The 26,682-nt window shown below is 51.5% G+C and overlaps 1 protein-coding gene across 2 annotated transcripts in view; it reads left to right on the top strand.

The window, feature by feature from the left end:
* KSR2 (kinase suppressor of ras 2) overlaps positions 1 to 26,682 on the top strand; it is a 271,920-nt gene that overhangs the window by 208,796 nt on the left and 36,442 nt on the right. The window contains exons 8-14 of one of the 2 annotated variants that reach the window (XM_090290536.1): positions 6,753 to 6,818; positions 8,924 to 9,050; positions 15,248 to 15,416; positions 18,896 to 18,937; positions 19,533 to 19,605; positions 20,037 to 20,085; positions 22,253 to 22,620. In XM_090290536.1, coding sequence (XP_090146662.1) covers positions 6,753 to 6,818; positions 8,924 to 9,050; positions 15,248 to 15,416; positions 18,896 to 18,937; positions 19,533 to 19,605; positions 20,037 to 20,085; positions 22,253 to 22,620 — 894 coding nt within the window. Of the gene's footprint in view, positions 1 to 6,752; positions 6,821 to 8,923; positions 9,051 to 15,247; positions 15,417 to 18,895; positions 18,938 to 19,532; positions 19,606 to 20,036; positions 20,086 to 22,252; positions 22,621 to 26,682 lie in introns of both variants that reach the window. The other variant, XM_090290537.1, reaches the window with a different exon arrangement.

Genomic DNA, 26,682 nt, shown 5'->3' with positions numbered 1-26,682 from the left:
CCCCCTCCCACCCGGTGGCTCAGAGCCAGGGACTCAGTGGTAGAGGTGTGCAAATGCCCAACCTGCTTCCTTCAAGGCATACAGACTCTATGGAGCATGTCATGCTCCAGAGACACCCCACCCCTACCGCCCTGAGCCCTGATCAGGGTGGGACTAGAGTCACCTGAACCCATATCCTTGCTTAGCTCCTCCCCCATTTCCTGTCCGGCTTCCCCCCACAATGGAATACGTATCTCTTGCAGAACTCCCTCCGTAAATCACTTGCAAGAATAGCCATCTCAGGATCTGCTTCTAGGAAACCCAGGACAGGACAGTGAAATAGCATCAGGACCCAGAGTCTGCAGCGGGAGAGAGTTCAGTTCCGGTTCTGGCTCTGCCACCTCCCAGCTGAGTGACTCTGGAAAAGTTTATAAACCTCTCTGATGAAAGAGGAGGCTAATAAATACATGCATTTGAGGTGAAGGGACATGTGAGTGTCCCAGTCACATTATGATTTGTGGATTCCTTCAAAACAGAATCTTTAAATTAGTTGTTCAGCATTTCTTTCATTGCACAAATGGATTTTCTATTAATACAGAAAAACAAAAACCCCATACTCACCATATCGGCTCTGTGGGTTGAAGTAAGGTCAATGGGCAGGAAAAAGCTTATTTCCTTCTTTTCTGTAGCTCTTGTTCCCTGTGTTTCTTTTAGGATTTTCCGAACCAGCCCCCTTCCTAGCAGGCATATTCAAGGGTTTATATCAGTGTTTTTCATCCAGGTTCTATTGACATTTTGGGCCAGGTCATTCTTTGTTTGGGGCTCTCTTGTGCGTTGCAGGGTGTTTTGAAGAATGGCTGGCCTTCACCCACCAGATGCCAGTAGCCCCCTGACCCCAGCCTCAGGTGCGACAACCAAAGATGTCTCCAGACGTTGCCAAATGTTCCTGGCATGGGAAGGGGAGGGCGGCAAAACTGCCCTTGGTGGGCCACCACTGGTTTATACAAGAAATCACTCAACCCCACCCCCTGGGACTGTGGTGTGCATTGTTCAGTTTTAGAGGGCTCTTATTAAGAGCAATCAAACATCTTGGTTTCTCCGGGCCTTTCCTGGGCTAGATACTGCAGGTCCCATGTCCCAGGGGACCCAGGTTGGCTCAAGGAAGGTCTATGCTAGTGGAAACATTTTACGGGTTCCAAGTAAGGCCTCTGCCCACTTCTGAAGGGTTGAGACCCACAAGCATTTCCTAGAAAGGTAAAGAGTGGTGTTTGGAAGCCTGAGTTAACCAGCATAAGATTTTTAGATTATTTTAGTGGCATTTTAATGCACTTTATTCAATTCCCCTTTCCTCCTGCCTGCAGTAGCCTGGTTGGACATGCTTGTGGCTCTTTCTCTTTGTGTAAGCGGTCACCTCACTAATTTTTGTTCAAATGAGCCATGTATACCTTTATTCCATTTTGCTCTGTTAATGGATCTTTTCGCTTGGATTTCATGTGCTGTTTGCTTCCCTTCTTGCCCTGTGTCCCCCTAGCCTGTGTTCTTGTATCAGATACACTGTTTTATCTGTGATGAGGACATAAAAGAGTGAAGTGAGCCATGTTGGCCCGAGCCACTGGGCACGTAGTTTTCCCAGCCCTTGAAAAACTGGGGAAAGGATGCGCGCTGAGGATGCAGCTGCCACAGAGTTTCCTGGAAGCTTCAGGAGTTTGTGTAACGGGCAGAATATTGGCAGGATATAATTATGCGCATGCATTTCAGAGATCACCAGCTTGAAGCCTGAACTTATTTTCCGTTAATAGAAACAGTTCAGTTTTTGCAATAATCATAATGGGAATTAATGGTCCCTTATATGTGTTTTTATCTATTAGAGGCAAAAATGTGGGTCTAATTACAGCTGTGTGAGTGGGATGTTTGTAACTTTACTAGGGGCTCTGGTGGGGTTGAATTATGATGATGATGGTGATGATGATTTTGGTGATGATGGTGATGATGGTGGTAATGATGATGGTGGTGGTGGTGATGGTGGTGGTGGTAATGATGATGGTGATGATGATGGTGGTGGTGTTGATGATGGTGATGATGATGGTGGTGATGGCGATGGTGATGATATCATGCATTAAGGACTGACTTACTTGCCAGACATTTCGCTAAACACTTTACAGGTGTGATCTCCTTAATCCTTGCAACCACCATAGACGGTGGGATCTATTATTATCCCCACTTTGCAGATGAGGAAACAGAAACCTTTAGGAGTAAACAGCTGACCCAAATTCTCATGGTGGGTGAATTTGCTCCTCAAACTTACAGTTCCTCTGACTCCAGATCCTGTACTCCTAACCACCTTACATGAGCAAAGAGCCGGCCACACAGTAGGGCAGCAACAAATGCTAGCCCCCACTCTGCTTCTTCTTGAACGAAAGAACCAAAACAGAATGTGAGACTGTGCTCTCAGCCTCACTGGGGACCAGAGCTGTTGGTCTTTCTCACGTCCCTCCTCCCGCCTGCCCCCATCTCCCATCAGCCTTTCTTGACTTGAAAGAGGACAGACCGGTCTTTGTGTTCCAGTAAACACCTCCAGCTGCTGGGATCCAAGACGATTCTGTAGCCACTCTCCCCTCTTGGGGAATTTGGGGAATGAGGTGGGTCGGAGGGCACCTCCAATGGCTAATAAGCCTCCAGTTTCTGTACAGTGTCCTCCTAGGGCGAGAACAGTGCTGGGGATTTCCCGATTATTTTTCATTTTGCCACTGGATTCTGCAGCCTGATTTATATGTTTGTGCTCCCGAGCACCTTCCTCGTTTATGTGACTGGGTTTTTCTTTGCACGCATTGTAGGTCAAAGAGTTCAACCCCATGGAGTTGCCAGCAGGGAGGGAAGGGGTGTTTTATATCCTTCACTGAGAACATAGGGAGATGTTTCTAGAAGCATTTGGCTCAAGTAGGAGACCACAGGGGAACCAAAAGAGACAAAACTGCTGGGTAGGGCTAGTCAATGAAACATGTGAAGGGGGTGGTGATTTGGTTTCCTGGTTTTGCAATGAGTCTTAAAGAGCACGTAATGGAGTGACCTAGCAAAGGGAAAACCCAGGCAAGGAGTAGGAAAGATAGGGAGGGAACTCTATTGCCTTTAATGGTAAATGTCTGCACTGCCAGACGGAGTCTTCCCAAAATGCTTATGCAGCCTTCACCTTCCCATTTAAAAGTCCTTCATTGGTTTTCCCCCTACTTTCAGGATAAAACTCCAACCTCATGATGAGACTCTGCGCCATCCCTTGCTTACCTTTCCTTCCTCCCCTCTCACTCCCCTGCCTCTTCATGCACAGAGGGAGGAGAGCTTTCCATCGCTGCAGGAAAAAGCAATAAGGAAAAATGACCTGTTGGGGTGGGGGAGTGCAAGGCAAGGAAGAGAGATCGCAGAGAGGGACTCACTTACATTTCACAAACTTCAAGGGGTACGATCTCTAAGAAACAGGCATCATCTTTCAAAAACAGGTTTTGATAGAGACTCTTAATGCTCCTTCATCAGTAGCGTTTGATAGGTTTTCCCTTCTCTTGGTCCTTCCTTTTCCTTCTTCCCTCCTCCCTCCCCCGTCTCTCTGATGTTTATGCAGCATGTTGTGCACCCCACCAGGCCAGGCACAGAGGGGAGGGAGCCGCAACGATGAGGAAGACCCGGATCCTGCCCTCCAGATAAATTCACATATTTAATTTTCAGACGGAGAAGATGTCTCATTTAGCCAGCAGCTCCTTTGGGGAATGAGATGTTCCGCGTAAGCAACTTTTCTCCGTAACTGAAGCTTATCCTATTAGCCCTGGAAGTTAAAAAACAGAAAGAAAGGAAGAACCGTCTTCACCGAAAGTTTTAAATGCATCCTTTCCGAGTTTCCCGGCTGGATGTGGCCCTCCTGGCGTTCCCCGTGTGCCCCGGGTGTGCTTCAGCCCTGCACACGGAAACACTGGCCTTTTGGCTGCCTGCGTGGGAACTGACCTGGGCGTTTCCTCATGTGATCCTCATCTCCATTTGGAAGAGGAACCTGGACCCCTTGGTCCGAGAATGGTAGAACCATGATTCAAGCCCAGGTCCGCTTGGTTCCGAAGCCCACGCCCCTCCCCCCTTCTGGGACCGTGTGCAACCTTCCCCGTGCCTGGTAGTTGTCCAGAGCTGCTGCCCTAAATCACGGTGCTTCTCGGGCCATGTCTGGTGCAGACCTTTGTCCGGGTCATCAGCTGTGGCTCCCCAGCTCCCCCTTTGCCTCGTTGTGGAACAGAGCATGTGGGGACCAAATTCATAAAGGACTGTGGGCTAAGGAGACCCAATGGGGACAGTGAGCAGTGGGCCTGGTTTGGCGTTAGGACGGTGGGACAGACCACATTGGTGTTCGGGACCTCTTGTAATAATCACCATGTCTTAGTTGGCCCCCTGTGACAGACGTGGAGACAAGGGTTCAAGGGCAGATGCTTGGTTTGTTGGAGGGAAGAGCCCAGGCCACACCAGTAGGGGAGCGAGACCAGGAAGGAGAGGCAGCCAGAGCAGTTATGGGCCACTGGAGTCCAGTGCCACCTGGGACACCCCTGAGTTGTCCCACACAAGAGAGAGAAGACCAGGGTGGTCACCACCCAATACCCGCTGTGGTTGTTTGAGGGCTTTTGGCACTCTGCCAGCCCATGTGTCCTGCTAGAGAAGGTCATCCTGTGGAAGGTCTTAGGGACGTTCTGCATAAAGTAGTGATATCATTACTGTAGTGGAAAGGACAGTACCTGCCGTGTCAGGCATTTGTCTTCGGCACCTTACCTGTGTCATATCATTAGTCCCCAGTGCAGCCCTGTGAGGCACATACTATGACTGTCCCCACTTCACAGGTAAGGAAACTAAGGCTCAGAGCCAGTCAGCCACTGGCCCAAGCTGTCAGCCAGGAAGTAGTGGTTTCCGGTTTTGAACCCAGATTGATCCTGAATACTATCCTGACTTCATTTCCCTCCTTCTTGGGGGTGGGGTGGGGGGAAAGCACTGTGTTCAGCAAGATTCAGGCTCCCTGACATCTCTCATCTGGGACAGAGAGTCCATCCCTCTTACATGGCTGTTCTTGAGCTCTGGAATACGCTTACTAGAAAGTCACATTCAGTTACTAAATCAGAGCCTTGGAGGGTGAGCCTTGGGGGCTCTGATTCACAAGCAGGCGGTCTGCCCATAAATCGTGTGCTGGTAGCTCTTCCTTCATGGGTAGTGGGAAGGAAATGTCCAGTTGGGGTGGAATCATGCACATTTCCCATGGAAAAATGGTTCTTCGTAAGTGGGACAGTATCTGCGTCGTGCTAAGGTTTGGCCTCGGTCGGTCCCTGTGCCCCCCGCCCTCCAGGGTCTGTGTGGCTTCACTAAGCTAATCCTGCCGATTCGATGAGCAGGTCCTGGGTGTGCGGGCGCTCGTCCCTGACGCCCGACCCTCCGTGCAAGTGTGAGGTGTCTGGGCCTCAGAGGCGCTTCTCCCGGGGTTTCCCCATGAGCTCTGGTTGTGCTCCCACGCCCGGCGCTGCCCTCTGAAGCTGTAAAACTGCCTCTCACCCTTCTGCTGGAGGGGAAGGAAGCCTTCCATCAGTGCAAGAAAAAGCAATAAGGGAAAGTGCAGGGGCCAGGGTGGGGGGCAGGAGATGAGCCCAGGTCACTGGTGGTCTTGCCTATCACATCCTGATTCGGACGCGGTCCAAAGGTTATATTGCATTTCCCCCGCTTCATGGGGCTGCCTCAGTAGCAAAGGGGCTTCTTCACGTGTGCATGCCACCTTCCAGCTGGGCTTGTTGGAGAAGATTCACAGGTGGGGGTGGCAGAAAGGAACAGTTTCTCTCTGAAAGCTTACAGGGTGGAGTTCAGCTATTTCAAGGGAACAGAGGGCAGAAACTTCTTGGTTCTCCTGCCATGTGGTATGAGCAATGTCCCAACTCAGGGTTTCCGGAACATCCGTCTGACCAAGTGACAATTGTCCGAGCTTCCGGTGGCTTCTCAGTACTATAGAATCCAACACAGGCTCCTTATCAGGGCCACTGGGGATTCATGCCACCTCCCCTGCCTCCTGATTTCGTTACTTTTGTTTTCTTCACTTCAGCCTCATTGACCTTTAACATATGACCCCTGAACTGAGCAGGCTTAATCTTGCCCCCAAACTTTTGCACCTATTGGAAACCCTTCTTCCATTCTCCATTCCATTTCCTGTATTATTTTTGTGTGTGATCTTAGCACACCTGCAGTTATCTGGTATTCGTTTATCTGCTTACTATTCCCCCCCCCCCCCGCCCCCGTACACATAGTGACTGCATCTACCTGTTCACTGCATGCCCCAGGACCTGGGGCATGATAGACCCAGTGAAGTGCTTGTTGAATGAATGAAAGTCTAGTTTCGTTCAGCAGAGCTTTACATCAGGGTTTTGATGCTGCACAGGTTATAGCATTTGATATAACACTTGACATGACTGTCATGGCTGACGGTGACTCCATACTGGATTGTCAAAAGTGTTCAAAAAGTCCACTCTTCTTTTGCTCTATACAGCCACTCACCCATTTATTCATTCATCCATCTGTTCATCTGTTTTTCCATCCATCCATCCATCCATTCATCCATTCATCCCTCATTCATCCATCCATTCATCCATCCTTCCATTCATCCATCCATCCATTCATCCATCCATCCATTTCATCCCTCATCCATCCATCCATTCATCCATCCATCCATTCATCCCTCATCCGTCCATCCATGCATCCTTCCTTTTTTCTCTTTCTCTCAGGTTAAAGTGCCACAACAAATGCACCAAAGAAGCCCCACCCTGTCATCTCCTTATCATCCACCGAGGAGGTAAGTATTTAACACTTGCTGCTCTAGATTGGGGGTGGGGTGGGAGCCATGTGAGATAGCTCTCCCATCCAGGCTGATTCTGGATACTTTCTAATCCCCCGACGCTTATCTATGGCCACCATATTGCATAGTACAGGTGATGAACACTTCATCTGTTCTACTGGACATCGCTGGGCCGCACCCTTGCTAATTGAAGTGTGGTCCAAGGGCCAGCGACACCAGCATCCCTGGTGAGCTAGGTGCCCATCCCTGACCCACTGAATCAGAATCTGCATTTCAGCAGGATCTGTGGCTGATTCCTATGCACATTGACATTGAGAAGTACTGCTCCAGAGTGGGAGTTGCCGACTCAAATGCCTTCCAGGGCCCAGCAAGGGCCCGAGATAAGAAAAGCTGGCCAGATGGGGCCAAGCAAAGGGGAGAGAGAGGCCTGACGCTGGTTAGAGAGGATAGCCATGCCAGCAACCGTGGGACCCTGTGCTGCAAGATTTCTCATGTTTCAAAGAAAAGCCAGACTTGTTGTATGTGCCATATGGTTATTCTAAAATGTTAGCAACTTGTGAAAAGGTAAAAGATTTTTGCTGGCCTCCTCCCCCCTCACCCCCCATCTATAGGGTGGATGAAGCGAAGGCTCCAACTTGGGATCTAGCTACTTGCTCATTGGAGACTGAGTTCCTCCTCGTCTTCGCCCTGTGCCCCGCCCATCCCCCTGGCTTTGGTCAGTGCCTACGTGGGGGAATCTGCCCAGTTCTAGAATGAGCCCGAGGGAAAGCTAAAGGAGGAGGTAAATGGCTGCCTGAAGTGCTGAGATGTGTCCCAAAGCCAATGGGCCTTAGGTTTTCGATGATCTTTGCTTTGCTGAGCTCCACAGGGAGAGGAAACTGCAAGTGAAGGGAAAATCATCTCTCTCCCCGTGCCCTGTCCCTCCTCACATCCTCAGTTAAGAGCTGCCTGTTCTTGCACAACCGTACACACTCAGGGAGGCTATTTTAAACCCGAATGCTTTTATTCTTGAACCACTGTCATGGGTCAGCTTTGTTGGGGAAATTGCCTCCCTCCAAAGTCCTGTCTGTAGAGGTCCCCTCTGGCACCCGCCTCCCACGTGGAGACCAGACCAGCCTGCTGGAGGGCAACTCAGTCAGAGGCTGACATCTGAAGAAAGGCTCCCTCCCACTCACCTTCACTGCTGCATCCCCTTTGTATATGCGCAGCAAACAGAACTTTCCAGAAGCCCGCCAGATTTTTGCTGCCCCCACCCCATCATGTGTTGGAAATATAGTTGTTTCTATGGTAGCTCAGGCTAAGCAGAGAAATTAAATCCCTGGGTCAGTCTAAAGCTTTAACTTTTCTACTAATATCCCCACCTGCCCTTGCAATTAAAAAATAAATGAAACTGATAAGAAATACAACCAGTCATCAGGTTTGAACTTGAGCTTCTCATTTTTGCACGTCCCCATGGTCCCTGCATGTAGTAGAAGTAATGGAGGGGTAACAGGGAGAGGGGCTTGGATGATGTGGTTTCGTTTAGTAGGTATTCGTTTAGCAGTGGCCGTGTGCCCAGATCTTGGGGTGGCCTTCGGATGATGCAGGAAAGCTGAGCCTTTGCTTCAGGGACCCACAGTGGCCTTGATTAGACCAATGTGTTTTGATATGTGACAGGCTGCTCAAACCTGAGAAATCCCACAGGTAATGAAAGATGATCCTACCATGAAGGTTAGACAGGACAGGGGCAGGCAGCCCCCGTGAGCTTGTCCACTGGTTACAGACCCAGAGAAGTCGGGACCGCTTGTATTTCAAAGGAGGTTCTGTTCTGAAATGGGGGCCCATGTGAAACAGTGATGGTATTGAAAACAAACAAATGGATAGCTTCGGTTTTATTGTAATTTGTCATGGTCAGGTCATATATGGACGATACAAAAAAAAAATGCATCATGGGGAACTGCCAATGTCACTACCGTGACATGACAACTGTCATTTTTAGTGAGTTTCCTTCCTGCCTTGGGGGTGGGCCTTTGAGGTGGGATCTGAGCTCTGCTGTCCTGCAATAACGGTATAAAGCCAAAGGGATACTGAAATTCCCACATTGCTGTTTTTTCCCCCTACGGATCCAGCAAGGTTAGTCCGGACAGAGTCTGTTCCATGTGACATCAACAACCCTCTGCGAAAGCCACCCCGGTATTCGGACCTGCACATCAGTCAGACGCTCCCCAAAACCAACAAAATCAACAAGGTGAGGCTGGGTTCGGCCGGGTTGGGCTTGCTGGGGCTGGGACTGGGGCTGCCGCTGCGGGTGGGAGGGAGGAAGGTTCTGGAGCAGGACGCGGTGGGCTGATCTGGGAGTATTGCCCCCACCTCCCAGCCCACCTGGGCTCCTCATTCTTTGTGGTTGGTGTGGAGTCAAGCCTGGGAGGCGTGCAGCCCTCGGTGGTGGGCGAGTGTGCCAGGAACCTGTCTAATGGAGGGAGCACACGCGTGGAAACGAGGATGAGCGGGTTGTTGAGGGGGTGCAGCAGGGCTCGCGGGAGAGCCTATGACGGCTTTCTTCGTGGTCCAGACCCTGCACTCTTTGCTCTGTGAGATGTTTTGCCATCTGCCAGGATTAGCTTTGCAGATGGTTCTGGGCTTTCTGACACATCTGTTGAATCAAACCACCGAGGAACAGGGATCTATTTCTGAGCTCCTGCTGGAGACTGGGTGGACAGACGTGTGGGGGCTCTGAGCCGTGGCCACTTTGACGTCCAGCGGATCCCCAGACGTGGGCCTCTCTGTGCCTCTTCTTTCCAATGTGGCCTGGATATTTCCAGCGTGGTTTCCACATCCTTTGTCCGGGCTGTTGGCCAGACTGCACCAAAGCTACCCCAGGGATGCTTCCAGCCCCACAGGAGGAGGCAAAAGTTGTTCATGCCAACAGGTGATTTCTCACGCCCCATAATGCGTTCACATGTGGCATTGAATATGGATAAAGTGTGAATCAGCCCAGGTGCATGGCAGGTCACGAACCTGTGTTCAGGACCCAGGTGAGCATCACGACTTCTCACTGGCAAAGCACAGCCTCACTTCTCTGCATAAGGCTGGAGAGGTCATGACCCCCCTCCCCAATCTATTCACCACACAGCAGTCAGAATGACTCTTCATGGATATAATTTAAGTTGTATCACGTCTGCTTAAAACACCCAGTGGCCTTCTAGTGCATTTAGAAAACAAAGCAAGCTGCTTGCTGCAGCCTGCAAGGCAGTGTGTGATGTGGCCCCTCCCTCCATCTCTGGCCCCCCTTTCTGTCCCTCCCCGCCAAAGCACATGTGTTCTTTCGGCCCCATGCTGTCACCTGCCATTTCTACTACTGGATCTCAGTCAGTCACCATCTGGATCCTTGAGGTCTCACCTTAGCAGTTGAGAACTTGGCCTCTAAAATCAGGCAAAGCTAGCAGCCAGCCTTGGCTTCCTCCACTTACCAACTGTGAGACTCTGGGCGGGTAACTGCAGCCCTCGGAGCCTCAGTTTTCCCGTGTGTAAAGCGGGTACGTTCCAGTTATGCACTGCTGCTCAGACCGACCACCTTGGACTTAGTGGGGTACGACCACAACCCTTTCATCACGCTCGCGGAGTCGGTGTGAGGGGCAGGGAGTAAGAAGTGGTCCAGTGGAGGTTGTTTGTCTCTGCTTTGTAATTTCCAGGGACTCAACTGGGAAAACTCACACAGTGGAGGGCCAGAATTATCTAGAAGAGGGATTGGCAACGATGGCTTACCGGCCAAATGCAGTCTGCCCCCTGACCTCTTTTTGTGAATAAAGTTGTACTGGAACAAGCCACACCCTTATTGTCTATTGGCTGCTTTCGCTCTGCGAAGGCGGAACCGAGTGACTCACAAAGCCTGGCATGTTTACTGTCTGGTCATGTCAAGGAAAAGTCTGCCAATCCCTGATCTAGAGGCTCCTTCCCTCCCGAGTGTGGTACCTGGGCTCGGATGAGTCAAAGCCTGGGCTCTGTAGTAACTCAGCAGGAGCAGCTGCACGTGGCCTTGCCTTGTGGCTTGGACTTCCTCACAATATGGCTGCCTCGGCCTAGTCAGGCTTCTTACCTGGCAGCTCAGGGTTTAAGAGCGACTGTTTCCGCAAACAAGCTGGAAGCTGCCCGGGCTTCGATAACCCGGCAGAGTGAGTCCACGCGTTGATGGTCTCGGCGTGCACTAGCCAAGGGTCGGCAGTGACAGTTCTGCTGCACCCTCCCGGTGGGAGCAGTCCCAGCTTACTCAGGTTCAGGGGGAGGGGGTGTCGATCCCATCCTGGTGGTGGGAAGAGTCTAGGGAATCTGTGGCCATGTTTTGAAATGTCTGCGGTGGTAATGAAGGCCCCGCCGCAGAGAGTTGTTGTGGGATGAATGAAATAATCAGCGTTAAAAGAACCGAGTGCAGTTCCTGGGTGCGTGGGAAGCGTCCAGGAAATCCTGGCTGTTACCGTCAGCTTAAATCTCGGGGCGTTCAATGAAAATTTCAGGCTGGGTCTCTTTTTCCTTTGTTATTTGCAAAAGATCTAGGTCTCTAGGAGAGGGGACCCCCATCTCTGGAAGGGATTGAGGGGGCATACATAGTGAGGTCCCGGGGAAGTAACTGTGCATGACTATAACCCGTTCTTTCTTTTGGGACGTCTTGGGGATGAAGAGGTCAGAGTCATCTCAAAAGCTGTCTCTCTAGCTTTATAGGCACAGTCAGCCTCTGGGTGTCAGGCGGGACAGAAACATGGGTCAGAGAGATCAACGGCCGTGACATCCTGCTGCTCGTCTGCCAGCAGGAGAATTGGATAAGAAAAATAAATTAACCTCTATTTAGAAAGCTGCTTTGACATGAAGGTGGACAGGATCTCTCCAAGGGCTGGGTTATTTTTCCTTTCTCTTCTCACGGGCCTCGCGCAGATTCCTTTTGTCAGGCAATGATGCGGTCCGAGCGATAGATTTCCGAGCCCATTTGGCCTGAAGAGCTCCTTTTCGTTGCTGTGTTTCCTCTCCTGTCTGGCTCAGTCAGTCCCAGTTCACCAAAGTCAGGCCTTTTCGCCCAGCATAATGGTGAGAGTGGGCATGTTTGTGCCAAAAGGCTTGAAACTCAGTTCCTTCACTTACTGTGTGATCAGAGCAAGATCTCTCTGCCTTGGTTTTTCCCCTCTGGAAAAGGAGAAGGCTCATAGGAGGTACGGTTATTGGGATTGTGGAGAGGATTGGATGCAGTCATATGTGTAAAGAGGTTAGTCCAACACCGGATATTCAGGGCATGCACACGGCTTGATGATGAAGACAGAGAAGGAGGAAGAGGAACAGGAGGAGGACTAGGAAGAAGGAAGAAGATGGAGGAGGAAGAGAAAGGGGAAGAGGGAGGCGGTGATGAAGGGGAGCAGAAGGAGGAAAGAGGAGGAGGAAGGATGACGAGGAAGGAAGAGGAAAGGGACGCAAGAAGAAGGAAGAGGAGGAGGAAGCTGGAGGAGAAAGAGATGGAGGAGAAGGGGGATGGAGGGGGCAGCGGGAGGATGGTGGAAAAGCAGCAGCATCTGCCAGCTCCTTGGGAGACTCGTCTGCAGCACTTGTGCTTCCCCGTCAGGCATCAAAACCTCCGTCTGCGGTGGTGCCCGCGGCTGAGGATGTGCCCGCCGCAGCGAGCCATTTGAAGTCGCTGCATGCTGGCTTGCTCTTTGTAGTTTGTTGTGAGCATGAGACCCACCTAGGCTCGCTCAGCAAAACGAGTTTTCTTTTTTTGTTTAATTATTTATTTGTTTGTTTGTTTGTTTATTTATTTATTTATTTTTAGAGAGAGGGGAAAGCAAAAAGAGAGGGAGAGAAACATCACTGTGTGGTTGCCTCTCACTCGTGCCCCCAACTGGGGACCTGACGTGCAGCCCAGTCATGTGCCCTGACTGGGAATCGAACCAGCGACACTTGGCTCGCAGGCCGATGCTCAATCCACTGAGCCACAGCAGCCAGGGCTACGAGTTTTCTGTTGTAAGAGCCATGGGCCAATAAGAGGAAGGGGAATCTCATTTCAGGAGCTGCGCCTTACGAAACTAGACACGGAGGACAGTCTTGTGTCAGGCCGGCCCCTTAGACCTGCAGCCGACCCCCGAATCATCGTTCTGGTCCTCATTAGGACTAAGACCCGGCTGCTGTTTGTGGCGTCTGCTCCGGTCTTCATTGATGACCGGCTTCCTCAGCCTCTACGCCCGACTTCTCTCTTGTCCTTGCTTCTGCCACCACGGGGTTTCCACTCCTCATAGACTCAGCTTGTTTGCTTTGTGGCCTGTGGTGGCTCCTCGGTTCTCTTTGAACTTCATCTCCTCTTCGCCTGTGTTCCTGATGCTGCCCGCTATTCTGCCTAGTGGTCCAGCTCATATTTTCATTCCATATCATAGGTCACAGGCCAGCTGCCATTATGTCCTGACCTGTGATCCTGTGTTGGGAGTGGGCTGTGGCGGTCACAAAACAAGTATGGCTGGTTAGGACTGTCCCTTCGCCAAAGCCTATTGGGTTGGAGGGCGGGGACAGTTTCCTTAGGGAAAGCCCATGGGAGAGGCAGTGACTCTGAGCACCATCTCTGGCTCATGGCACACGTGGGCGAAGGGGGAACCGGGGAGAAGAGCGTGTTTCTGTTTGAGTCCCAGAGTCAAATGTGAGTTTCTTATTCGCTGGCACAACCTTGTGTTTCTGCTTCTGGGCTAGAGGTTGGGACCTGGGCCACTAGCTCTCCGTATGACTCCAGCAAGTCCCCCTCTCTCCGAGTCTCAGTGTCCCTGTCCATAGAATGAAGGGCTTGGGCTGGATCATCTCTGAAGGATGTGTCCATGTCTTAGCTGCGCTCGAGAGGAGGAATTATGTGACCGCCCTTCTCTGCGTGACGTGGCTGTTTGAGTTTCCCTCCCAAGGGGACACAGCCTCCAGTGCCAGTCCCGTTGGGACACAGGTCTGGGTCTGACCTGAAGAAGGAATGTTCTCTCCTGTAGTCGTAATCCTGCCAGGGAAAGTGGGCACCGTCTGGAGCTCTCTCTTCTGACGATTCTGTTTGTTTACATCAGCCCTGAGCTACACGGATGAGAAGGGATGATTTGTACCCTCAAGGAGGCCGAGATAATTCCTTCTTCCATCATGACAGTTGCTCCTTCTCTCCTTCCCTGAATCTATTTTTTCTTTTTGCTCCTCTCCTTTCCCATTCATTCATTCATTCATTCATGTCACATTTATTAGCCACCTCTTAGCATTTGTTTCTGTGCTAAGTTCTGCAGATTCCAAGGGAGTAAGATACAATCTAGTAGGAGGAGCTGGGTCTTCTTCCTCCCTCCCTCTCTCCTTCTTTCTGCCCCTCCACCTTTCCTCCTTTCATTTCTTTCTTTCTTTTTCTCCCTTCGTCTAGCGCACATTTACTGAAGGACCACACTGCCTGGCACACGGCTACTCCAGATCCTGCTTATATCCGTTTCCTGGAGCTGCCGTAACAAATGACCACAGACTAGGCAGCTAAAACAACAGACATGGATTCTCTCAGTTCTGAAGGCCAGAAGCCTGAGATCTAGGTGTCGGCAGGGCTGGTTCCTGCTGGAGACCCCGAGGGAGACTCCGTTCCACGTCCCTCTCCTAACCTGTGGTGGCTCCGGCTGTCCTTGGCTTGTAGAAGCATGGGTCCCACCTCTGTCTCCATGTTTACATGGCCTTTTCCTCTGTGTGTGTGTCTCCTTTTTCATTTCTTATAAGGACACTTGACTTTGGATTTAGGGATTACCTTAACCTAAGATGGTCTCTTCTCGAGATCCTTACATTCATTACATCTGCAGAGACCTTTCTTTAAAAATAGAAGGTCACACTCTGAGGGTCCAGGTGGACAGTCCCTTTGGGGGAACACTACGTAACCCCCTACACAGCTCCTGACCTCCCCCCTCTGCGGCCATTCTGAGGCTGCACGCATGGATTCTTCCTTCATCTTTGCTTGGGAGCAGGTTCGGGGCCCGGAGAGGCAGTACCGGTTCCAGCCGAGATGCTGAGATGTGAGGACGGATGCTGAAGGCTTCTCTCACGCTCCCTCTTGGGCTCTCGGGCTGTTGATTCTTTAATAAACACTCCGGAGAAGAGGTGTTAGGGTCGGAAGAGCACTCTGGGCACCTCAGCGTGGCCCTCTCCAAAATCAAAGCGGCACAGGGAGCGTGGCTGTCACCTACGTGGCTTGCATTATGTGGCAGCCTGTCCCTCTGGGGTCCAGACAGTGGACAGGAGTTTGACTCCAGATGCTGTTCCCTCCAGAGCTGGGTGCAACCTGGTGGGGCTGACGAAGCAGGCAGGACCAGGGCAGGGTCTGGGCCCGAGGACGCTGGGGCGAGGTCTCTTCCTGCTCGGCTCCCGCTCACTGCTGTGTCTCTGCGTCCCCGCCTGCCCCCTGCCCTGTTTTCTTTTTTCTTCCTACAGGACCACATCCCTGTCCCTTACCAGCCGGACTCGAGCAGCAACCCCTCGTCCACGACATCGTCCACGCCGTCCTCGCCCGCGCCGCCCCTCCCTCCCAGCGCCACGCCGCCTTCCCCCCTCCACCCTTCCCCACAGTGCACGAGGCAGCAGAAGAGCTTCAACCTGCCAGGTACCTCCGTGGTGGGTTCGTGCCAGCACCATTCTGGGGCCTGCCCATGCTTGAAGGCACCAGGTTGAAGGCATGTGGATTGAGTCTTATATGCAGGACAGTTTCCATGTTACTGGATCTTTAGAGTAGCCACGAGGTAAGTATTATCAGCTCCGTGTAACAGATGAGGAAACTGAGGCTCTGAGAAGTGAAGAGACTCTGTCTGTGGGTAAACGGCAAGCCAGTGTCTCCACCTACGCCTAAGCCACAGGGGAGCCTTCTGCTCAGGAGCCGGCAGTTGTCTTAGGGGCTCAGGGGCCACACGCCGAGCAGGGCTGCATTCTGAGCCTCACTCCTGACGTCAGGGCAGAGCGAGCTGGAGCTCTGGACTCAATCCTCTGTCATGTCCCTGCCATGTGGCCTCTGACTTCAGCTTTCTCACCTCTGAAAGGTGGGTGACAGGACCCCGAGGATTCTTCTCGCTCACAAATTCCCATGCGTTTAGGACGCATGTAGAGAATCCAGCATCTCAAGATCCTCAACTGAGTCGCATCTGCAAAGTCCCTTTTGTCATGTAAAGTATTGTAGCCACAGTTTCCAGGAATTAGGACATGGGGGTGGGGAATTATTCTGCCTATCACAGTCTCTGTTTTCATGGAACGTGTAGCTTAGTGGCAGAGACAGTGTTAACCAAGCAAACATACACAGGAAAATAAGGAGAAGAACAGTTAGTGCCAAGAGCAAATTCAAGAAGAAAACTAGTTTAGGGGGAAAGGTCAGAGCAGCTGAGTTCTGAAGACGGGGGAGAGTTGTCTAGGCAGAGCAAGGGGAGCACGTGCAAAGGCCCTGCCACAGGGAAGAGCTGAAAAATTGTCCCAGTGGCCCGAGTGCCACAAACAAGGGACAATGGCACCAAGTGACACAGAGCTGTAGGGGTGAGGCCTTATGGGGTGTGATGGGAATTTTTATTTTATTAAAGACACGTGGGAGGGTGGGAGGCCATTGAAAGGTTGAGGCAGGGATGGCTTGATCCTTCTTCCTTTGAGATCCTACCTTTCAGGAGACCACTTAGGCTGCTCTCCTGAGAGACCTTAGGAGGGGGAGTGGTGGAGGCTCCAGGGTGGAAGCGCCTTCAAAGTGGCCTCCTGGTCTCTCTGACGTCTGGTCACCTGAAACCCCTGAGTCCTCATGTTCTCTTGATGCCAGAGACCCAGGCGCCACTCGGGTTCATCAGCAGCCTCTTGGAGCTGGTTCTCGAGGGTGTCCCTTGTCAGCAAGAACAGGACACACAGCGACGCCTTTCCTCCTCTTCCGGCCACTCCCTCCCTGTCAGGCATCAGGCACAGCTGTTCTCTCTCGGGCACCCGGAATTGACTGTGCATGCAGGCATTTGCTGGATGTCCCGTGGCCTGACAGCTGTCCCTTGTCAGAGCAGGGCCTGCCTGCTCTGCCCAGCCCTCCTCCTTAAAAGACTGCAGCAGCCAGCAAACCACTTTCCCCGACACTGAATCCCCAGGTCCAGCTGCGGAGGGGACAGATCAGCTAAGCCTATGGAGAACCGCGGGTAGTTTTCTTTTTTTAATTTTAGCCCCTTGTTGACAACAAACTGCCTGCATGCGATTGAAAACAAGACAAAACAAACAAAAAAAACGCACTAGGTTACCTAGCAGAAGAAAGGTCCCAGAAGTCACAGAGGCTGGTTTCCTTCACAGCTTTGCTCTAGGCCCTTGAGAGAGTTGCTTCCCTTCCTGGGAACCTTGCTTCTCAGAATCAGAAATGCATCCATTTGGATTGTAACGCTCTGGAATTTGGGGAACCACTGCACCTAAGGAAAGTGAATTCATTCAACAAACATTAGTTGCTTGCTCGCTGGTTCAAGGCACCAGACCGGGGGCTTGGGATCCTGAGACGCCGGGACCTGCTCTCCATCCTGAGGGAGTTTATGAATCAATTCCAGCCTCAGGGCCAGCTAGTGAAACTATCCTGCTTGTCTCTTAATTAAAAAGCATCCTTGTCTGTTAGTGAAAACCGCTTAGAAAGAGTTGGCTTATTCGTAGCAGCCAGTACTTCTTACCCTACACCTACTGTGCACCCTTATCCCATGCAGGGGTGAGCACAGCGCTGCAGGGGTGCATTATCTCCCTGGTACACATGTGGACCCCGAGGCTTGAGAGAGGTGCCCGAGCTTTTACAAACAGCCACCAAAGAGCAAGGATTCAGCCATGCGGGATCAGCTTCTAGACCCCAGGCTCAGAACCCCTGTGCTAATTCTTGGTGGCCCAACTCCCAATTGTCCCCAGCCCTGAATGAATAACATTGCTTCTGGAAGTATCTTCACCTGTTGAGACTCATATCTGAGCCCACCCTTGCCCACGGCTTTTCCTTGGGGACATAAAGCTCCGTGTGACCTGTCCATTGCCCCTCACACCCCTTGGGTCCCCTGCTTCAGGCCCCGCACCCCACTGGCATAAGTGGTACCATCAGAAATCTGGGAATTATCTGCAAGAATTGGCCCCTGAAGGCATGGACTGGAAGTAAAATGAATGGTAGGGGAATCAGCAGTGACGCTGAGGAAATTTCTTTTACCTAGGTTTTTTTTCCCCCTAAATGTGGAAATTCACTCATACGTGTGGTGGGCAAAAGAATGGTCCCCCCAAAGATGCCTGTGTTCTAATTCCGAGATCTGTCAATATGTTATTTTAAATGGTGAAAGGAACTTTGCAGCTGTTCTATGTTAAGGATCTCGAAGTGGAAAGATTATCCAGGATTATTAGGGGAGCCTGTAAATGTAATTACAAGGATCCGTCTGTGCGGGAGGCAGGAAGGTCAAAGACGGCAGAGGGCAATGTCAAACAGAAGCAGAGACCGGAGTGATGGGCTGAGCCGAGACATGCAGGCAGCTCTGCACCTGGAAGAGTCAAGAAGCTCCAGCAAGAACCAGCCCTGCCAACCCCTTGAGTTTTTAGCCCCTTAGGACTTATTTCAGATCGTTGACTTCCAGAACTATAAGACAATACATTTGTGTTGTTTTAAGCCACCAGGTTTATGGTAATTTGTTTCAGCAGCTACAAGAAAACTAATACAGTGTTCGATGCAGAGAATTTGGATAACACAGGAAACTCTTTAGTCGTTTTTTTTTTTTTTAAAGCCACTGTAATCACTGTGCCAAAAGGGAAAAAAATTAATATTTTAGATTATGGTTCTACAGACTTTTCTCTGTGTGTATTCTTATGCATTGACCCAAAATGGGGTTGTGCTCAGGATGACTCTCTGAGCTGGGGTGCTCTTGTTTTCAGGGAGCATCAGATGAGAGGGTTGGCTTGGATGTGTAGAGCCCTGTTTTTTTTTTTTACACGTGTTCTCAGTCCCTTGGAATTCAGGGTGTCTGCAGAAATCTGGAAACACTCGTGGGTGGGCAGAGAACCCGGCTGTGGGAGCGGGAGTCCCTGAGGGGCAGCGCCAGGGCAGCACTCACGTTGCTGTGTTCCTTCTTTTGCTAGCGTCCCACTACTACAAATACAAGCAGCAGTTCATCTTCCCAGGTGAGCGTCCTGGGAGCTCAGCCCCTTGTGAGTGGGATGGACGGAGGGGAATGTGGGGGTGGACCAGCTCAAAGAGGGTGGTCATCACCGGCCCCCTGGGTAATGGCTGGACGCGGAAATGGAAAAGGAAAGCGTGGGGGGGGGGAGTCCCAAGGGCACAATGGCCCCAGTGAGGTGGTCCGAGAGGGTGGTCTGCAGCAGGAAGATGGGCAAGGGTAGGGGCGGTCCAGAGCCGCGTGGCGGGGAGAGGACATCAGAAGGGTTTGAGTTGGACACTGGGGGACGCGGGACCAGGTGGCCTCATCGTTCCCAAGGGAATCTGGAGTGAGGAGGATTCGGAGATGACCAGGGGCCCCGGGGTTCTGGCAGCCCCCTAGGTAACGATAGAGAATTTTGGTAAGGTATCATTTAGACCACTGCTGCATCTAAGCTGGTAAATTTCAAGTGGTCGAGGAAGGGCGAGGGGACCGGCCAGCCTCAGCGCCCCGCGATCTGGTGAGAAGTCCCTCGCAGCCAGCATCTTCCAGGAATCAGCCTTCGGGAGGGGCTGTGGGCTCCGTGTGTGGTTGGTGACTGTCTGATCTCTGGCTGTCAGATGTGGTGCCAGTGCTGGAGACACCGACCCGGACGCCCCAGGTCATCCTGCATCCAGTGACCTCGAACCCGATGTAAGTGGAGCAGAGGTCCCCTTCCTCCGCCCTGGCCCCTCAGTCTGCTTAGGATCCCCGTTTCTTCTTCCTGGAGTCGACGTGTTGGGAGGCAGGGAGAGAAGGCGTAGGGGGGCAGAGAGACACGGGAGTGGGGGAGGCAGAGAGGGAGAGCGGAACAGCCCAGGCCGAGGGAGGCAGCTCCTGCGCAGTAATGAAAAATGAGCCCCGAGCAGCCCAGGAAAAATTTATTCAAAACAGTGTCCATGTACACTGCACTTCTATGGCGAGGGTATGTATGGATTATTTCAGACATCAACATTGAAGTGAAATTCGAGATAATGGCTTGGTGGCAAGGACTTCTCATTTCAGGGCTCCTCATACAAGGATAAAGTTGATACGTGGATCTACCTTTGCCCCTGAAGGTCACACTTATTTTTCTTTCTTTAAAGCTTGGAAGGAAATCCATTACTTCAAATTGAAGTGGAGCCAACCTCAGAGGTGAGGACTGGAGATCAGTGGCGCAACCTATTCTCGGGGCTTCCCAGAGCTCCGCCAAGGGATGGCGTCGATGACGCAGAGGGCGGGGGGCATGTGGGGACGCGGGGGGCCCTGAGTGTCGGATGTTCTAGCTCCGGGACAAGTAGCAAGCGGTGACCCCTCCCGGCACCGAGCCTAATGGGCTGTTACATGGAGTGCATCATGGAAAAGCCACTCCTGCGGAAGGTGGCAAGTGATTTGCATAGTTAGTTGAAAAACCAGCTCAGGGCCGGATAAGTCCCCAGGGGGTCTGTGCCCCACTGCCTTGCAAGAATACAAACCACTGTTATATGAGATGTTAAAGGGACTGGTTTAAAAAACAGAAGCTAGGGAGATGAAACAAAGGCAAACTAAATAGGCAACGAGAGTGGAAAAGGAACTGTGGGTACGGGAAGCATATTGGGGGGAGGTCAACAGGGAGGGGGAATGGGGAAAGGGAGGGAGATGATATAGGAATTGGGGATCAAGGTAGGAGGGAATGGAATAGACGGAGAGAGGTTGGGAGGAACTGTATGCACAACTAATGGACATAATCTAAAAGGGGGGGACAACTGGAGGGAGGGGGGCCACCGGGTGGAGGGGAGCAGAGGGAAGGGAAATTGGCACAAATGTAATATTTTAATCAATAAAACACATTAAATCAAAAAAAAAAAAAAAAAAAAAAAAAAAGAATACATGGGAAAAGATGGAGGCCTCCCGGACACTGGGCTTGGCGGGGTGTTGAGTACATTCTGGAGCTTTCCCCCACTGCCAGCGCCCCTAGAGGAATAAATGCAGCGTCTTGGGTGAGCACATGGAGTCCCGGCCCCTCAGCTGTACTGGTGGGTCCTGAACTGAAAGGAATAGTCAGACTTGCCAGAGGAAAATCAGGTCCTTTTCCGAAACCGCTGTGGTAGGTGACAAGTGATACTGGGAGGTGCCGATGTTTTCTGTGTCATTTCTCCTGAGTGTGCTGCTGGGGACAGCTTCGGGGTCAGGATGACCTGCACCCAGCCAAGGGCCACCTTCTGAGGATGTCTGGTCAGGCCCCAGGTCCCTGGGACTCCCCATGGGCTCAGGCACCTGCCATTCCCACGTTCTGGCAAAAGTTTCAGGGACAGGGCACCCCCCAGGCCCCACGCTGGCAAGGCCGATCCCTAGACTTTGAGCATTTAACAATTGTGGTGGTCATGCCTGAGTGTGCCGGAGTCTTGTGGATAAAAATGCAGATTCCTGGCCCTGGCCTGCTGCTACTCAGATTCAGTGGGTCTAGAGGGGGGCCCAGGAACCTTCCTCTTCTCAGCCACCTCAGCGCATATTTCATGTAGGGGGTCAATCTGTGTGAAGAACTTATCAGGTCTTCATCTCCTTGAGAACCGCACAGTGCGGCCAGGGCAGATTTTATTGCACCCCCATCCCCCCTTGCTTTGCGATAAAGAGAGAAGGACTCAGAGGAGAAAAGTGACTTGCCCAAGGTCACACAGGCCAGATTCCAGCACATTGGGTCTGACTCCTAAGCCCGTTCCATCAACCTCTCACTCCCGTACCTCCTGGCCTCCAGCTGCACAGAAATAGGAACACAGGTCTCTGACCTCTCCCAGCTTCGCATTCGTCAATTCCAAATTTCCCGAGGGAGGCGAAAGGCACTCCCTGTGGAGGGTTGTCACATGCTGTACCCAGGTTTTAGCCTGCCATCTTTATCACGTGTGCATAAATAGACAAATCAAAACATCATGGTAGAACAGGCGGCCGTCGAGCAGTAGGAGTTGAGAGCCCTGAGTCTCTCACTGCCTGGCTGTGTGACCTAGAACGAGGTACCTCCCAGGGTGCCCAACCGTCCTCCTTTGCTCAGACCCAGTGGGTTATCCAAGGTGCCCAAACCAGGAAAACCCCAGGAACCCGGAAGGGGTGGTCCCCCTAGCAATTCTCCTCTCTGAGCCTCAGTTTCATCTTAGCACAAGAGCTGAATTAGTATAACCTCCCTTTCAACTCCTTCGTTGTATATGATTGTAGACAGACAGAGAGAAATGTGGGTGAATCCAGAGGTAGATGTACACACCAGTGAAAAGGCACAGAGATGTGTCCAGACCCCGTGGGAAGGTGGGACCACACAGGAACAGTGGTGACCTCTGTCCGCCTCCGGCCGCAGAACGAAGAGGGCCACGATGAGGCCGAGGAGTCGGAGGACGACTTCGAGGAGATGAACCTGTCCCTCCTGTCAGCCCGGAGCTTCCCGCGCAAGGCCAGCCAGACCAGCATCTTCCTGCAGGAGTGGGACATCCCCTTCGAGCAGCTGGAGATCGGCGAGCTCATCGGAAAGGGCCGCTTTGGGCAGGTGTACCATGGCCGCTGGCACGGGGAGGTGGCCATCCGGTTGATTGACATCGAGAGGGACAACGAGGAGCAGCTAAAGGCCTTCAAGCGGGAGGTGATGGCCTACAGGCAGACGCGGCATGAGAACGTGGTGCTTTTCATGGGCGCCTGCATGAGCCCGCCCCACCTGGCCATCATCACCAGGTCAGTCCCACCTGGGCTCCCCACCCACGGAGTCCGTCCCAAAGCCCGGCTTCCAGGACAGTTGAGAAGTGCGGATTCTGCTTAACTCAGCGTTCTAGTGAATAGAGCATCTCTATCTCCCTCTACCATTCAGTTTTTGTAGTTTTAAGGTTTGTGATTCCAGAAAATACTCTTAATGCTCAAATTCGTTGGTAGGGCACGGCATGGGGTGTCTACAAATTGGTTCTAGATCCCCTGTGCTCCCAGAATTTGTGAAGCCGCATCTCTGAGACTGACTTTCTCCACCTGTAACTTGAATGGATTAGACTAACTCAGGGGTCTGCAAGCTTTTTCTCTGAAGGACCCAGTCCTAAATATTTTCAGTTGTTGTAGCCACTACTGAGCTCTGCCGCTGTAGCATGAATGCAGCCACAGACACGATGTAAATGGATGTACGTGACTGTGTGCCAATAAAACTTCATTTGCAAAACCGGGCCACGGCCTGGATTTGGCCCACGGATCCTAGTTTGCCAACCCCTGGGATAAGCTGCTGATGGCGATGGTTCTGGCTCTCGTGACAGCATCAGAGTACACGTGCAGGGCCTTCCCATTGTTGTTTCCAGTGTCCAGGTCCGTGGTCTGTAGCCACACAGAAGAGGGCGTTAGTAGAGAGCTGACACTAGGAAAATGTCAGGGGATGGGAATGTCCTTGGACTTGCTCTCTGCAGCCTTGCCCAGTGACATGGGGCATTGAAAAAAATAGGTTTGGTTTTGGTTGAACAGTTGTGGAACGATCCTTTGGTGAGTTTTTAAACTCTGGTGTCTGCTCCCTGATTGCACTTGGACTGGCCGCAGCAGTGGCATGCTGGGTACAGCCTGTAATGCCTGAGGTCAGTTCGGAGCCCTCTCCTTCCCGTAATCAAGCAACGAGATCTCAAATACACAAGCCTCACATCTTGGCAGGTGCCGTAGCAGGAGCTGTGGGCTTGGGGGAGCACTGGTATGCCCTTGGCCCATTCCTTTATGATACAAAGCCTCCTTGAGTCCATTTATAAGACCTTGGTGATTGGTAGAAGGTGTGTGACTGTCTGTCACCATTGATCATGCAGATGGTGGGTTGACTGGAACCCATGTGTCAAATGGTAAGTGTTTGTACAGCATTGGAGATTTAGGTGTGGCCCTTCAACTCTCCTGAAACTAGTATAAAAATTGTGGTTCTCAACTCTTCCCAGGACAGAAGGGGCTCTCAAATAATCAGTCCAGGTAATACTGAGGAGCTGAGCAGTTCTGATTAGGAGAGTGTATCAGTAAGCTTTTGCTGAGTAACAAACTACCCCAGTACTTCATAGTTTCTCCCTATTCTGCGGACAGTTCTGTACTGAGCCAGGCTCAGTCTCTGGGCTCTTGGATGTGTGCGTGGTCAGCTGACAGGTGAGACTGGGGGCTGGTCAGTATTGGATGCCCTCCGGGTTGGCAGACAGTCAGCTGGGGTGCCATGGTTCTCTTCCATGTGGTTTCTCATTCCCCAACAGGCAGACTCAGGCTCATTCCCATAGTGGTCTCAGTACTCCAAGTACAGCAAGAGGTCAAGCCCTAATGGACAAGTGCCTTTCACATCTCTGTTTATATTGCATTGGCTAATGTTCATTGGCCAAAGCAAGCAACGTGATCAAGCTCCATTCAAGGCATGGAGAAACAGACTCTCCGTCTGGATGGGAGAATTTGCCACATCACATTGCAAGGACATGGATGCAGAGACATCCGTGGCCATTTTCACAACCTATCAACACCAGACCCTCAGCTGCCTTTCTTATCCAGGGTGCAGCATCTTCACGAGCAGGCAGTCAGTAGCCCTTTACTTTTGCCCCCTACTCCCTCTGGTCTGCTCCCCTTTTTCCCTGGTCAGTTCCCCACCTTCTGGCCTGCTAATCTAATCCCTCTTTTTACATCCTCAAATTAGAAATTTGATATCCATTGTCTTTCCTCCTCTGCCTGGCCTTTCCAAGTGCCTCCTGCCCTCCAACTTTTTCAGAGTCATCAGTGGAACCTGGGTACCCAAGCCTCTCTCCCCCTTTTCCTAGGGCTGGCTAATTGGAAATAGATGGGTTCAGTCAACAGCCATCCTTGAAAAATAAATGGCCATTATGAAAGTGTGTCTCTCCACCCTACAAGCCAGCTGTGTTTGTGGGCCCTTTTCTATTACGTACAAAACTATGAGCCCCCCCACCCCCAAGCACCATAACTGCCTGCGAATCTCACAAATAGCACAGCCTTTTCCTGGCACCCGATAAAGGCTCTGCAGCTTTGGGACATATAATTGGTCTCTGAAGTGTTTTGATATTTTGTGCGAAGAAGCCAGATGAGCCCCCAAAGAAATGGCATTCATTCCATATTACTGTATCGTTATATATTTATCTTGGGGGGCTCTGTGCACCCCTCTTTCCCATTTAGCACCATCCACTTGTTGGCCATCCAGGTTTCCTATCTGAATGTTCAGCTTGAAACCAAATATTTGAATAATTTGATTAATCACTTGCATTCGTGCAGTTGGCTGGCAGAGGTCCACGGTTGGATGGTAGCCAACCAACTGGAACCGTTTTTGGCCTCTGGATTTATTTTACAGGGAACATACGACCAGATAATCACCTGGCACATTCTGGATAAATTCACAGTGGCATGTTCTAGCCAATTACTTAGTAATTATCATCGAAGTTAACAAGTATTTTCTAAGATTAGCTTCCTTGTAATGCAATGTGTAGGGCTCTTGGGAAATGAGTAATCACCAACTAGTTACCCAACTGCTATAGCCCCAAATGCAATTAGCAGGCTTGCTAAATCGTTTTACGATTGGGTCATTACAAGATAGCAAAACTATTGACAGTCTGCACAATAGCTCATTTTAAAAACTCCAAATGGAATTCGAAAGCCAGTGGAGATAGAGTCGAATGAAAGCATCTTTCCTCCTTCCCCCATTGCTGCGCAGGAGATGGCCTTGCAAAGAGGCAGAGAAAGAGCAGTCCAGGCAGGGGCACAGCAGGTGCAAAGGCCCTGAGGTGGGAACGAGATGGGCGTGTCTGAGGACCGGAAGGAAGCCAGGGGAGACAGCAGAGTGGCAGGAAAGGCCTCTTATGTGCAGATAAAGGCATGCAGATGATCCCAATGCAGTGGGGCTCCAGTGAGAGATTTTAAACTGGAGCTGCTCACCCGCTCCGGAGGCATCCCCAGGGCTGGGCTGTGGCCTCCTCTTGCACTTGGCGAGTTGGTTCGGCGCGCCAGAACTCATCTGCTGGGGAGCAGGGACAGCATCAGCCAAGCCGGCCCTGACGGGTACAGAGGGGGACATGGGGCTCTGGGGCGTCCTGGCCATGAGATGGCATTTACACCTGTGTTTGGCTTCAGGCAAGGGGCCTGATGGTTCAGGGAGTAGGAGTGAGCAGGACGTTAGGGGTAACATCAACACCTTGTTATGAGAGAGGGACCTGGGCTGTGCGCCCCAGGAAAGAGAAGGAAGGAAGGACAGGATTTCCCCGCTGTTCTCGGAAGTGCCACCTATCCGTTGGCCCAGTGCCTGAGCGAGAATACAACGTCACAGTCATGTGGGGTTGACTCTCTTGCCCGCATGCATGCGACCCAGCCCCCGCCCGTCTCCCGGAGGCACGGCAGTAATGAAATCCCATAGGGCCTCATCTGCACACCATTTTAAATCTGGTAAATATCAGGAGCTGTTCAATAGATTATTTATTTCCAACTCCAAATCAGTTCCTCTTTTTCAGGCTTTCAAATATAATAACGCCAAGCTGCTGTATTTGACAGACTGGCAAATGGAGGGCCCGGCCTTTGGCCGTAACCCGATGCCCGATGGAGATCGCGACTTGCTTTTTCTGTAACTCTGTACTTGCGGTCTTTCTGATTATTCCTCCGTCAGGCCCGTTTGATTGTCCTAAATATAACATACAAGACTTGGGGGGCCTGAGCGCACGAAGATTGCGTTCCCCCGTCATCCAGTGGAATCGGCTTCCTTTTATGTTCAAAAAGCTGAATTGCTTTCCCTTTATAAAGCGCAGCTGAAAAGGTTTTTTGTCT

Source organism: Furipterus horrens, unplaced genomic scaffold, assembly GCF_987537825.1.
Source record: "Furipterus horrens unplaced genomic scaffold, mFurHor1.1.pri manual_scaffold_11, whole genome shotgun sequence".
NCBI classification, from domain to species: domain Eukaryota; kingdom Metazoa; phylum Chordata; class Mammalia; order Chiroptera; family Furipteridae; genus Furipterus; species Furipterus horrens.
The sequence above is the reverse complement of the archived record's forward strand: the minus strand, read 5'-3'. Positions and strand labels throughout refer to the sequence as shown.